The sequence below is a fragment of the Salvelinus sp. IW2-2015 genome, linkage group LG20, assembly GCF_002910315.2.
Source record: "Salvelinus sp. IW2-2015 linkage group LG20, ASM291031v2, whole genome shotgun sequence".
Lineage (NCBI taxonomy): Eukaryota > Metazoa > Chordata > Actinopteri > Salmoniformes > Salmonidae > Salvelinus > Salvelinus sp. IW2-2015.
In genome coordinates this window covers 78901964-78912982 of record NC_036860.1, presented here as the reverse complement: position 1 = coordinate 78912982, position 11019 = coordinate 78901964, and the positions used below count along the sequence as shown (strand labels likewise).

General features: G+C 46.3%; 2 protein-coding genes across 3 annotated transcripts; one reads left to right on the top strand and one right to left on the bottom strand.

Annotated features, from left to right (window-relative positions):
* Positions 1 to 1318: 1318 nt before the first annotated feature.
* armc5 (armadillo repeat containing 5) lies at positions 1319 to 8898 on the top strand. Its single transcript, XM_024011686.2, has 8 exons — positions 1319 to 1615; positions 1827 to 2332; positions 2464 to 2494; positions 2582 to 2701; positions 4204 to 5098; positions 5201 to 6138; positions 6241 to 6373; positions 6467 to 8898. The coding sequence occupies exons 2-8, from the start codon at positions 1925 to 1927 to the stop codon at positions 7956 to 7958; spliced, it is 4017 nt and encodes a 1338-aa protein (XP_023867454.1). The 5' UTR covers positions 1319 to 1615; positions 1827 to 1924; the 3' UTR covers positions 7959 to 8898.
* A 49-nt stretch (positions 8899 to 8947) lies between these two features.
* Positions 8948 to 10726, bottom strand: cox6a2 (cytochrome c oxidase subunit 6A2). Of its 2 annotated transcripts, XM_024011689.2 has the most exons (5): positions 10585 to 10726; positions 10437 to 10508; positions 9947 to 10024; positions 9397 to 9539; positions 8948 to 9222 (listed from the first exon to the last, which is right to left on the bottom strand). In XM_024011689.2, the coding sequence occupies exons 3-5, from the start codon at positions 10020 to 10022 to the stop codon at positions 9133 to 9135; spliced, it is 309 nt and encodes a 102-aa protein (XP_023867457.1). In that variant the 5' UTR covers positions 10023 to 10024; positions 10437 to 10508; positions 10585 to 10726; the 3' UTR covers positions 8948 to 9132. The 2 variants fall into 2 exon arrangements, with proteins under 2 accessions (XP_023867457.1, XP_023867456.1); XM_024011688.2 differs by lacking the exon at positions 10437 to 10508.
* Between the last annotated feature and the right edge of the window lie 293 nt (positions 10727 to 11019).

Genomic DNA, 11019 nt, shown 5'->3' with positions numbered 1-11019 from the left:
ACAAACTGGAGATTGCACGGGCTAGATTATTGATGGCCTCTATCTTCCTCTCCTCCAGGGCCTTCTGCTGGGCCCACATGTTCATCTTCCTCTCCTGCAGCTCCATGTACAGCTGCAGGACATCCTGGGGGGGCCTGGAAGCAAAGGGCGCAGCTGTCAGGGAGGGTGTAGGGAGGATGGGGGTAAACCGCTTGCTGGCAATAGCCTTGCCTAGCTTGGTCCCGTTGAGTTTGGACCTGCGCTGTGCCTCGATCTCCTCCCGACTCTTCCCCAGAACCTCATGCATGGCCTTGAAGAACTCCCAGTGGACACTCTGGGCCCCCAGTCTCTTGGACCTCTCAGCGTTTTTCCTGTATGTGGCCAACATGTTACGCCACTTCAGATCACACTCATAGGCCTTGACTGTGACATCTGTGCTCCCAGCTGCCCTTAGCTTGGCAGTCACTCTCTCAGCCACTGTCTCCCACAGTTTATTTTTCTTGCACACTGGCTGGTCAAAATCCTGGTCCATTTCGAGGCGGGTTTGGACAAGTTGCCATGTGGCATGTAAAGTCCATACAAACTCTGAAGAAGGGAAGTTGATAAATGTGTATATATAAAAACAATATGATACAAATAAATGACATGTTTTGTTAAATGTTGTTTATTAATTTGTCATGTGTTTTCCTCGTAACCCGTGTGTTTACAGAAACTTGCCCTATTGAGAAACTTTTTTAGTCTGATAAATATCAGTGATCAACCACAAACTCATCGAGCTCCTCGCAAATAACGATGAATGCAATCTGATGACAAGTTGCACTGATCTGCTTTCGATTTATCTGGATCCAAATTGGACGACGTTGGAGTTTCATCTACTTCAACACTCTCTGTTACAACCGTCTCAATAACATCCATTGTGTTACTCAGTGACAATGAAATTTGTTTGAAGTAGGATATGACAAGCAATTCTAACCAATAATTTAACAACTCTGCTATGGCATGCGATTKTTTTTTCCCCCGCATCAACTAAAACGATGAATATAACAACAACCCCATACTTGTTTCCAGCACCTCCCAGTGAGCGTAGCCATTGCATCGTAGAGCAATATGGAAAATGTAGTTTTTACAGTTCTAACGAAACAATATTTATTTTGCTTACTTAACAACAATCACCGGTTGCTATAGATATGGCTTGAAACGAGGAGTTATTTATAAATGTTTTGAGAAATGTTATTTTTCATAGAGAAATATCTCTTAATTCTGATAGTTGTAAAACAGCCGAGACTACAAGGCCCATGATTAAATAGAACGACCCACCCTTTCACACCCCCCCCCCTTTTCGTGGCGCCTCCTGTTTATCGTCCAGCTAAAAGATGGCGTTAGCTGCTAGCTAAAACGATTATTCTTCGTTTGATTGAATTAATTATGTCGGTGGGAATAATTAGTCATTGCAAATACTTTATTACTGTTGAGATGGGACTTAAAAACATAGATTATAGCATTTGTGTTCGCACCATAACGCACCGTGATTGTTTGTTGGGCCTTCTCGCATACAGAGGCCTGTTTTTTTAGGGAGTGGACGAGAGGTTTACAAACTTCAACTCCCAGCAGCATTGCTGAGAAGTGGGGTCAAAGGGTAATTTCTTCCACTTGTCATGCCGTTATTTGTAGTATTTTTTGTTCTTTTCCAGATTTTTTTGACAAACTTTGGAAATTGATTAAGATGAAAATACACTAGAGGAGATCATTTGTTCACCATGTTTAATACTGTATAACTTTATGATGTAGCCTAAGAAAATTTAAAAGTAAAATGCACAAAAATAATGATCCACATTTCTGCCCCTCAGTCCCCCTGTCATCATCCATGTCATCACTTTATGTCTGAAGTGACTTGTTAGTGACGATAAGCAGAAGAGCAGGTGGGTTGGAGACAATTAGTGGCATCATGGCGTCAAAGCCAGTGCCAGGGATCCAGAAACATGGGACATGGGCAGGCAACCCCAGAGAAGTGTCCTCAGCCTCCCCAGAGACCTCTCTGACCTGGTGCCTGTCACAGCTCTCTAAACCTGGGAGAGCAGCAGCCGAGGACCACAAGCCAGGCACTGCAGGGCTGGACACCAGTGGACACAGACAGCTGGACAAGAGGGTCAAAGCTGGGCAGTGGCGAGCACTGGTGGCCATCCGCACACAGCACATTAAAGGAGGAAGCAGTGGGATAGCTCGGTTCCGAGGCCAGGGTGGACTGCGCACTCTCCTGGACCTGTTAAAGCACCCTGAGAGTTCCAGGAAGACTCTGGATCTGGTTCTCAGCATCCTGGCTAACTGCTGCACTGAGAGACAGACACGAGTTGAGGTGAGACAGAAGGGTGTAGGACAAATCASGGTTGCTACACATTTACATTGATTTAATATTAATGTTCAGTATGAAATGTTGGACAGTGGTGACTTACATTATGATATTTAATGTTTTTCTCCACTCTAAAGGTTAGGAAGCTCGATGGAATATCTATTGTGGGCAAGTGACTATCACAATACGTTTGAATCATTCATTTCACATGATGGTGAGAATTTCAGAAATGTAAGTTTGCTCTTCCTTTCTTAGTGGGTATTTTGAAGAAGAATGTAGCCATGGAGACGATCCAGAACAGAGCAGCKCGGGCCTTGGGGAACTTGGCCATGGACCCAGAGGACCCAGAGAGTTCCACACTTATCCACTCTGCCGGTAAGTAAAAAAAAAAAAAAAAAGATTTTGGCTGCCTGTGTCTGTCTGTACATCACTTTCTGATGGTATTTGTGTTTTGTAGTACAGTACCAGTCAAAAGTTTGGAAATAGGGTTTCTCTTTATTTGTACTATTATCTACATTGTAGAATAAGAGGGAAGACATCAAAACTATGAAATAACACATATGGAATCACGGAGTAATCAAAAAAGTGTTAAACAAATCAAAATATATTTTGTATTTTTTATTCTTCAAAGTAGCCACCCTTTGCCTTAATGACAGTTTTGCACATTCTTGGCATTCTCTCAACCAGCTTCACCTGTCCTGTTGATAAACAAATGATAGTCACACTAAGCGCAAACCAGATGGGATGGTCTATTGCTGCAGAATACTGTGGTAGCCATGCTGGTTAAGTGTGCCTTGAATTCTCAATAAATCACTGACCGTGTCACCAGCAAAGCACCCCCACACCATCACACCTCCTCCTCCATGCTTCACAGTGGGAACCACACATGCGGATATCATCCGTTCACCTACTTTGCGTCTCTCAAAGACATGGCGGTTGGAACCAAAAATCTCACATTTGAACTCATCAGGCCAAAGGACAGATTTCCACCGGCCTAATGTCCATTGCTCATGTTTCTTTGCCCAAGTCTCATCTTGTTGTTGTCCTTTAGTAGTGGTTTCTTTACAGCAATTCGACCATGAAGGCCTGATTTTCATGCAGTCTCCTCTGAACAGTTAATGTTGAGATGTGTCTTACTTGTACTCTGAAGCATTTATTTGGGCTGCAATTTCTGAGGCTGGTAACTCTTAATGAACTTATCCTCTGCAMCAGAGGTAACTCTGGATCTTCCTTTCCTGTGGTGGTCCTCATGAGAGCCAGTTTCATCATAGCGCTTGATGGTTTTTGCGACTGTACTTGAAGAAACTTTTAAAGTTCTTAAAATTATCCGGATTGACTGACCTTCATGTCTTAAAGTTATATTAAAGACTGTCATTTCTCTTTGCTTATTTGAGCTGTTCTTGCCATAATATGGACTTGGTTGTTTTACCAAATAGGGGTATCTTCTGCATACACCCCTACTTTGTCACAACACAACTGATTGGCTCAAACGCATTAAGAAGGAAAGAAATTCCACAAATAAACTTAAAAAACGCACAATTGTAAATTGAAATGCAATCCAGGTGACTACCTCATGAAGCTGGTTGAGAGAATGCCTTGACAGCTTTGCACACACTTGGCAAAGGGTGGCTATTTTGAAGAATCTCAAATATAAAATATATTTTGATTTGTTTAACACTTTTATGGTTACTACATGATTCCATATGTGTTCTTTCATAGTTTTGATGTCTTCACTATTATTCTACAATGTAGAAAATAGTAAAAATAAAGAAAAACCCTTGAATGAGTAGGTGTGTCCAAACCTTTGACTGGTACTGTATAAGTTGAACATTTGATTTTGTCCCTGAAAAATTATTGGTTTTCTGTTTTCGACACAGGTGGTGTTCCACTCCTGCTCCTCTGCGTCTCTCTCGCATCCGCCCCATCCCCTCCCTCTGATGACCCACTGGAAGCCCCTTCCTCTAAACTAGAGTGTGCTCAATCGGCTGCCCGTGCCCTCCTCTACCTTGCAGACACCCCCTCAAACCGCCTATTACTGCTCACCCAGGGTACTCTGACTGCTCTCGCRCCGCTCATTGCTCCAGAGTACCCTCTGGAGCTGAGGAGAGCAGCACTCCGGACCCTCCATGAGCTCACCAGGAGCTGTGGTGTAGAGTGTGCTAGAGAGGTGTCCCGATCTGGGGTTCTAGCTCAGCTAGGTGTCATGGCTTCGGGAGAGGCCGCTAAACCGTTTGAGGAGCTTGCGTTGAAAACCCTGGCCAACATGTGCACTCAAGGCTGCTTACGTCCTCTGGTGGGTTCCCTGGGGGTAATCCAGAAGTTTACAGAGGAGGTCAAGAAGGACGGCCTGAAGTCTGGAGTGTTCCTCAAGGCTCTCTGCTTATGCTGCAAAGAGGCAGTGAACCGGGCCAAAGTGAAGGAGAGCGGCGGTCTGGAGGTGTTGATTGGCTTCCTTGGTTTCCATCGGAGCCACCCCCTCGACCGATTGGTCATTCTGGCTTGTGTTGACTTTGTCTATGACGAAGCTGCCCTGGAACAGTTACAAGAATTGGGAATAGTCCCCTTGCTAGTTGCTCGGTTAGTGGAGCTGGCTAAAGGTGAGGAGCCATCTGCTGGGAAGATGGATGTGAGCCTCACCTCTACCATGTTTGCTTCAGAGCTGCTGTCTACGTCATGTTTCGACTCATTTGACTTCCCTCCCCCAGAGGGGAACAGGAAAGAGGAGATGGGGAAGGAGCATGTCCTTGGGTCATCCAGCTTTCTTAGCCTGAGGTGAGTGAACAGACTCACCTTTMCCCCCCTCTGGGTTTGTGCACCTGTGATTTGAGTTTTGTAAAAATGGTTATCTGACCTGTCCTATTGCTGCTCCTCCAGGTCCTGGTTGGTGTCTGAGGGGTTGATCTCCTCTGAGGGGGATCTTCTTGACTCTCCTGGAGGCACGGAGGGAGATTGGGGGAGTCTTCATATCCCCTCTTCTTCTCCCCAAACCTCTTCCACTGACTGTCATTCCCCTTTAAAATGCTTATCTCCTACCCGCTCACTACCTTCCTCCACTCCCTTATCCGCACCCAAATCTCGGAGTCAATCCACCCCCTCTACCTCAACGAGTTCTCCAGCTCAGGTCCACATGTCATCTCCTTCAAAAACCGCTGATCTGTCTCCCTGTGTCCCTTTGCCCTGCTCCACCTCCAACCCCCAAGCCCAGCCCGGCTCCTCTACCTCCAACCCCCGAGCCCAGCCCGGCTCCTCTACCTCCAACCCCCGAAGCCAGCCCTGCTCCTCTACCTCCACCCCCCAAGCCCAGCCCGGCTCCTCTATCTCTTCTTCCCTTCCCCCACTATCCCACCCCTCACTTCTGTCTCCCCATCCAAGTTCTCCTCCCCTCCACGGGAAAGGCACGTTTGTCCCCTCAACCACCCGCTCCAGTGTGGTGCCCCTCGACACCCCTCCCACAGTGTCCCGACCCCAGGCCTACCACCACCCCTACCACCCTGAGCCTTGGGCCCCAGAGTCTCCCATCCTGCTGCTGCTCTCACGCTTCTCTCACGCCACGGACCCCAGCGCTGCTCTGGTCAACTCAGGCATCATCTCTGGCCTACTGTTCTACCTCAGCCAGCATCAGGACCCCAGCGGCAGGTGCTTCCGCATGCTGTGCCGGCTGAGCTGCAACCCCAACTGTCTGCAGGCGCTGGTCAGGACTGGCTCAGTGGCTCTGATCCGCCACCACCTGGTCCAGAGAGGGAGTGACCCTGAGAGTTGGGGAGCTGGAGAGAGGCAGACTGATAGGGTCAAGGCCAAAGTGAAACAGCTTGGTAAGTTGAATTGATGTATGTGGTCATAAAGTTTGGTTTTTAATTTGTGTAATGGTGCTGCTGTAACGTTTTGGGTATAATCTCTTGTGCATATGTCTTTAGGTCTTGCTCTGCTTAGTAATCTACGCGTTCAGTGTGAGTCTGGATTTGGTTCTGGAGTCCTGAGCCATGTGATGCTGTCAGGCTCAGAGWRAGACAAGCTGAACTGTGCCCTGTCTCTACCACTAATAAATGGGTAAGTCAAATTGTCTTGTGTGAAATGGCACTGGTGGAATGTTCTGAAATGTATACCAACTGTAATCTGACATCAACTTGTGTGCCCTAACAGTAACAAGGCTCTCTTGAAGAAACTTCTTCTAGACAACGGTGGTCTACTCTTGGCTCTGGAGCCCCTTGGATGTAATGAGGAAGAGGAAGAGGAAGACCATCACACCAGTGAATGCCGACGACTCCTRTCAGATTGTCTCAACTCACCGCAACATGTCTCCGCCCCCCAGCTCCACTCTCTATATTTCTCCCTGCTGATTGGATGCCTCTCTAGTCTGATGGGTTGCCCCAAAACAGTACTGGCTAAAAGAAGGTGCAGGGTACTCAGTCCTATCAAACCCCTGTCAGTCTCACAAACCGGTAAAGCTTCACCCCCTCCCTTAAAAAAGCCTCGTCTGGTCAATATCTGTCCTTACAATGATTCAACCTTTGACCTCCTCTTCCTGCTGGACGATGGGAGCCAGGTGTCAGCCAATAGGGAAYCAGTGGCTGGGGCGGAGGYAACCGAGGTGGTGGGGTCAGAGTACTTCAGGGCCCTGTTGAGGGGGGGCTTTGGAGAAGCTCAAGGGAGAACTGGGGAGGCCATCCCCATCAGGGATGTGAGCCAAGGCATGCTGCTACCTGTACTGCACTATCTGCATGGCTGTCGCCTGAACAAGGACGGAGAGACTGCAGAGGAACAGGGGGATGAGACGGAGAGAGAAGGCAGAGGAGAGTGTCAGATTTTGGGATCCTTGGCCTCTGAAGGACTGGGTGTCTGGAGAGATGGGGCAGAAGAACCCTCACCAGAGGCACAGGGCTTCCAGAAGACCCCCCTAGCTGAGACGATGATGGGGGCCTGTAGGTTTTTGGTGACAGAGTTGCAGAGGGAGGTGGAGGATCTGTGTGTGTCTTTGCTGTCCTGCTCTGCCAAGAATGKTGGTCGAAWTGCAGACGTTGGCAAAAAGCCTCCATCTAACATGGACCAATATGGGTCAGAGGGAGAGTCTGCTGARGAGAGCCTGGCAAACCGCACATCTGGACTAGAGTTGAGTGGTTCTGAGGSCCAGACAGACTCCTTGGCCCCCACAGTGACAGCAGGCCAGGRTGAGTCKCTACATGGCTCTGGACTCCAACCCTGTCAGCAGACAGAGGGTAGACGGCACTCTGCCCCTGGACCAGGCCAGAAGGGCAATAGTGCACCAAAGACAACCTCAGGACTGGAGACTTGTGTCAATCCACTGAAATCAAGTTCTGCCTCAAAGTGCTGCAAAAGACGTTTTAAACTGCGGAGTGTTTCAAACACACAGAAGGTTGCGGATTCTGTACAGGACTCTAAAGTTGGTCCTGGTAGATGGACCCTCCTACCACAGGTGTATTGGTTTTCCCAGCTGTACAGCTATCCTGYACTGGGCAGGGCCTGCCTGTCCCTACTGRTGGGCTCTCAGGGCTCCTCCCAGCCCCGCCCTTCTTCCCTGGCTGCAGACTGCCTGCGCAGACTGGCCAGAGAGYCAGACTGTACAGAGACTCTGAAACGTGACCTAGTGAGTCTGGCCACCATGGCACTGAGCTGAGAGGGGGAGGGCTAGGAGGAAAGAGGGGTGTTGGGTGGTGATGGAGGTGAAGAGAGGATCAAATAGGAGATTATTAGGGATGGTATGAGATCATGTGATTGTCTCTCCAATGACACTGAAGTTAACGTTTGCCATTGTGAAAATGATTTTATTTTCAAAAGTCTTTACAACATGATTAGCCTTCCTTCCTTGTGAATATCTGTCTTTGTCTCACAACAAATAACCTTTATATTCCAATATTGGTGTTTACAAAGTAATTGAAGTTTGAATTATTTTCTTCAGAATAGTACATTTATATTTAAAGAAGTCATGGGGCCATTTAAAGGGATGGGTTCTCAGACAATGAATCATGAGGAAATCAATTTTATCTCATGGTGCACTGTAAATTAAGTTGTAATATGCTAAATACTTTTGTTGCATGTAATGGTAACTTTTTTTTATATTTTCAGTTTGATTTTGAAATATACACAGATGTCCTGTATTGACTTGGATGAGTCTAATAATCAGGGTGGGACTGGGTGTTGTATATGCTGTAAATAAAGAGAACTTTTAGAGGAGCTCCAAGGTGAAGATAAGACATCAGCTTTCACTCATGTGAATCCACGCTRCTCAATAAATCTGTTTACATGTCTTTCTCTTTTGTCCTGTCTGAAAAGGCATGCTGTATCTAAAGGACAAGACAGATCAACACGAATGTTGGCCATGCGCACTAGATCACCTGCTCTGTGCTCAGACGAACAGTGGTGATTCAACATGTAGAATTGTCGGGAAATGAACAGAAAATGACAGCCAATGTTCTGTGGTCAGAGGCAAGAGCAAGGCCACACCCACTACGCACAGCCAACGTCTGTMTTGGTCTGTCTTGTCCTCAATGTATGTTTGGTGTTCAGAACTGAAATATACTTGTATGTTTACATACTAGTTCCATTCATCTTACACATATAATAACATCAGACAGTTGAGGGAAACAAATGAGAAGCCACTCAGTGTGTGATACAGTAAAACTAGTATATTTTTTATTTCTATCTGACTGGGAGCACCARAGTCAGTAGTGTTGCTAATTGGCCCCTTGGTCAGTAGCATAATGCCAGGTTCATTAGAGCTATAGATTAGAGCTATTCAGCATGTAGCAATCAGGGAAGGTGGATGATCAGCATAGAGTTAGGAGGATTCCTTAGTGGCGGGGTCCCTCATAACCCTCAGGAAGAGCATTTTCATGAGGGTTGTGGAAGAGAGAGTGGTTGCCATCACCCCAGGGCCATTTCTGAAAGAGAAAGTTGTTTTCATCATTCAGGATAGATTGGATAAAACTAGACCTATGTTCAGAAAGACATCCCACTACTACTACCAATCCTAACATGTAGATGATTAACTGTGAGTGAAGTTAGTCTGAGGATGTGGCTACATCTGTTGGTTATCAGAGTGCCTCCTGTATCACCTTGGTGCGGATGCGAAGGTGTGAGTAGGCCACAAACTCAGGGGGTTCATGGGAGTGCTGCTGCATCTTCATGTAGGCGTTGGCGATGCAGACGGCCACACCAGGTAGGGCCAACACAAACGACAGGATCTTCCAGGTCCTAGCTGTGGYGTTCAAACCAGTTCCGCTAGATCAGACTCAACGGTTCTGTGTGACCCTGAGTTAWCAAGGCTTGGGTASATCACAACACCAGCATAACTAAGTAACAGAGCAGCTCCAAAACACTGATGATCCAGTTCAGATTTCAGTGACTCGGCCTTGGTTCCTTGTCTCAGGCWCTGACATGCAGGACAGAAGCGCCTCAATTACAATATGATACATTTGTAAGTCACCTGACAGGCCTAAATACAGCAGAGCACAAACATTTAATGAATGTAAGAGGAAGACTGCCAACTTTCCACAAACCTCTGTTAATGTTAAACCCAGAAGCCCAACTCAACACAAAAGGTGCAGGCAGTAGAGCAGACAGAGAATATAACACAATATGAGGAGTTAAGTACATTACACACACCTGATCCTCCCTCATGGCCTGCGTGTGATGCAGCAGCTAATACCCTGCGGGCCGCCATCGATGCAGGAGACGCCATTCCTGTGGAGTACAGACAGACAACTTTTAAACCAATGGACAGAGGATAGAACTGGGAATTAGTTTCCATGTTTGTGTAGACAGAGAGGCAGTAGGCTATGTTCAGATGTGTACATTTATTCCTTTTAGAAAYGTGCTATTATATTTATAGGTCATTTATTACACCCTATAGACAAGATGAAATAATCCAGGTCTAGGRCCACACMTTATCTATGTCAAAGGTTTGTATTGTGGCTCCTCTACCCCAGCAATGGCACACACAGTAAGTAGGTCAAGCTAAAGCTCTCAATAAACCTTCATAGATAAGATACCCCATTAAAATGGCTCACAATACATGTTAACTGYCAGTAAATGTCTAACCTAGTCATTTTCAAATGAAGTCAAATACATTTTATAAATATTGGGTTTTAAATACCTAAATGAAAAGAYAAGTAAAGTTAAAAACAGTCAGAAGCCATGCCAAAGGCCTGTTGATATTACTGGTAATCTGGAAGAAAAAAAATTAAACAAATACCATAAAATTGTAAAAACTTTCTGTTCTTTATCCAAAAAGTTTAACTCACCTTTAATTTTGTTGGTCAGTCTTTTGTCCCTTTCTCTTTCTGCACCTTTGTGTCTGTTTGTCCTTCAGCCTGTCCTGGACTGAACAGAACTGTGAGACTCCTCCCTGTTGCAACCTGTCTGTCTGCCAAGAAATATCAAGTTTATATTTGGTCAAGTGCAAAAGGCAGGCCGGAAGGTCTGTGATAGAGAGGAAGAAGGAATGGAATGGGTGTTTGACATTGTCTGTTGTGTTTTTGTCTCTTTGTAAACTGGACAGAGTGTGTGTGTGTGGTGTGTGTGTGTGTGTGTGTGTGTGTGTGTGTGTGTGTGTGTGTGTGTGTTGTGTGTGTGGTGTGTGTGTTGTGTGTGGTGTGTGTGTGGTGGTGTGTGTTGGTGTGTGTTTGTGTGGTGTGTCGGTGTACTGAAAATTCATTAACATCTGCGGTAGACCTATC

Coding starts and splice junctions, on each gene's coding strand:
- cox6a2 (XM_024011689.2), bottom strand. CDS start 10,022: ATGGCGTCTCCTGCATCGATGGCGGCCCGCAGGGTATTAGCTGCTGCA. Junction 9,223..9,396: donor ACCTTCGCATCCGCACCAAG/GTGATACAGGAG, acceptor TTTCTCTTTCAG/AAATGGCCCTGGGGTGATGG.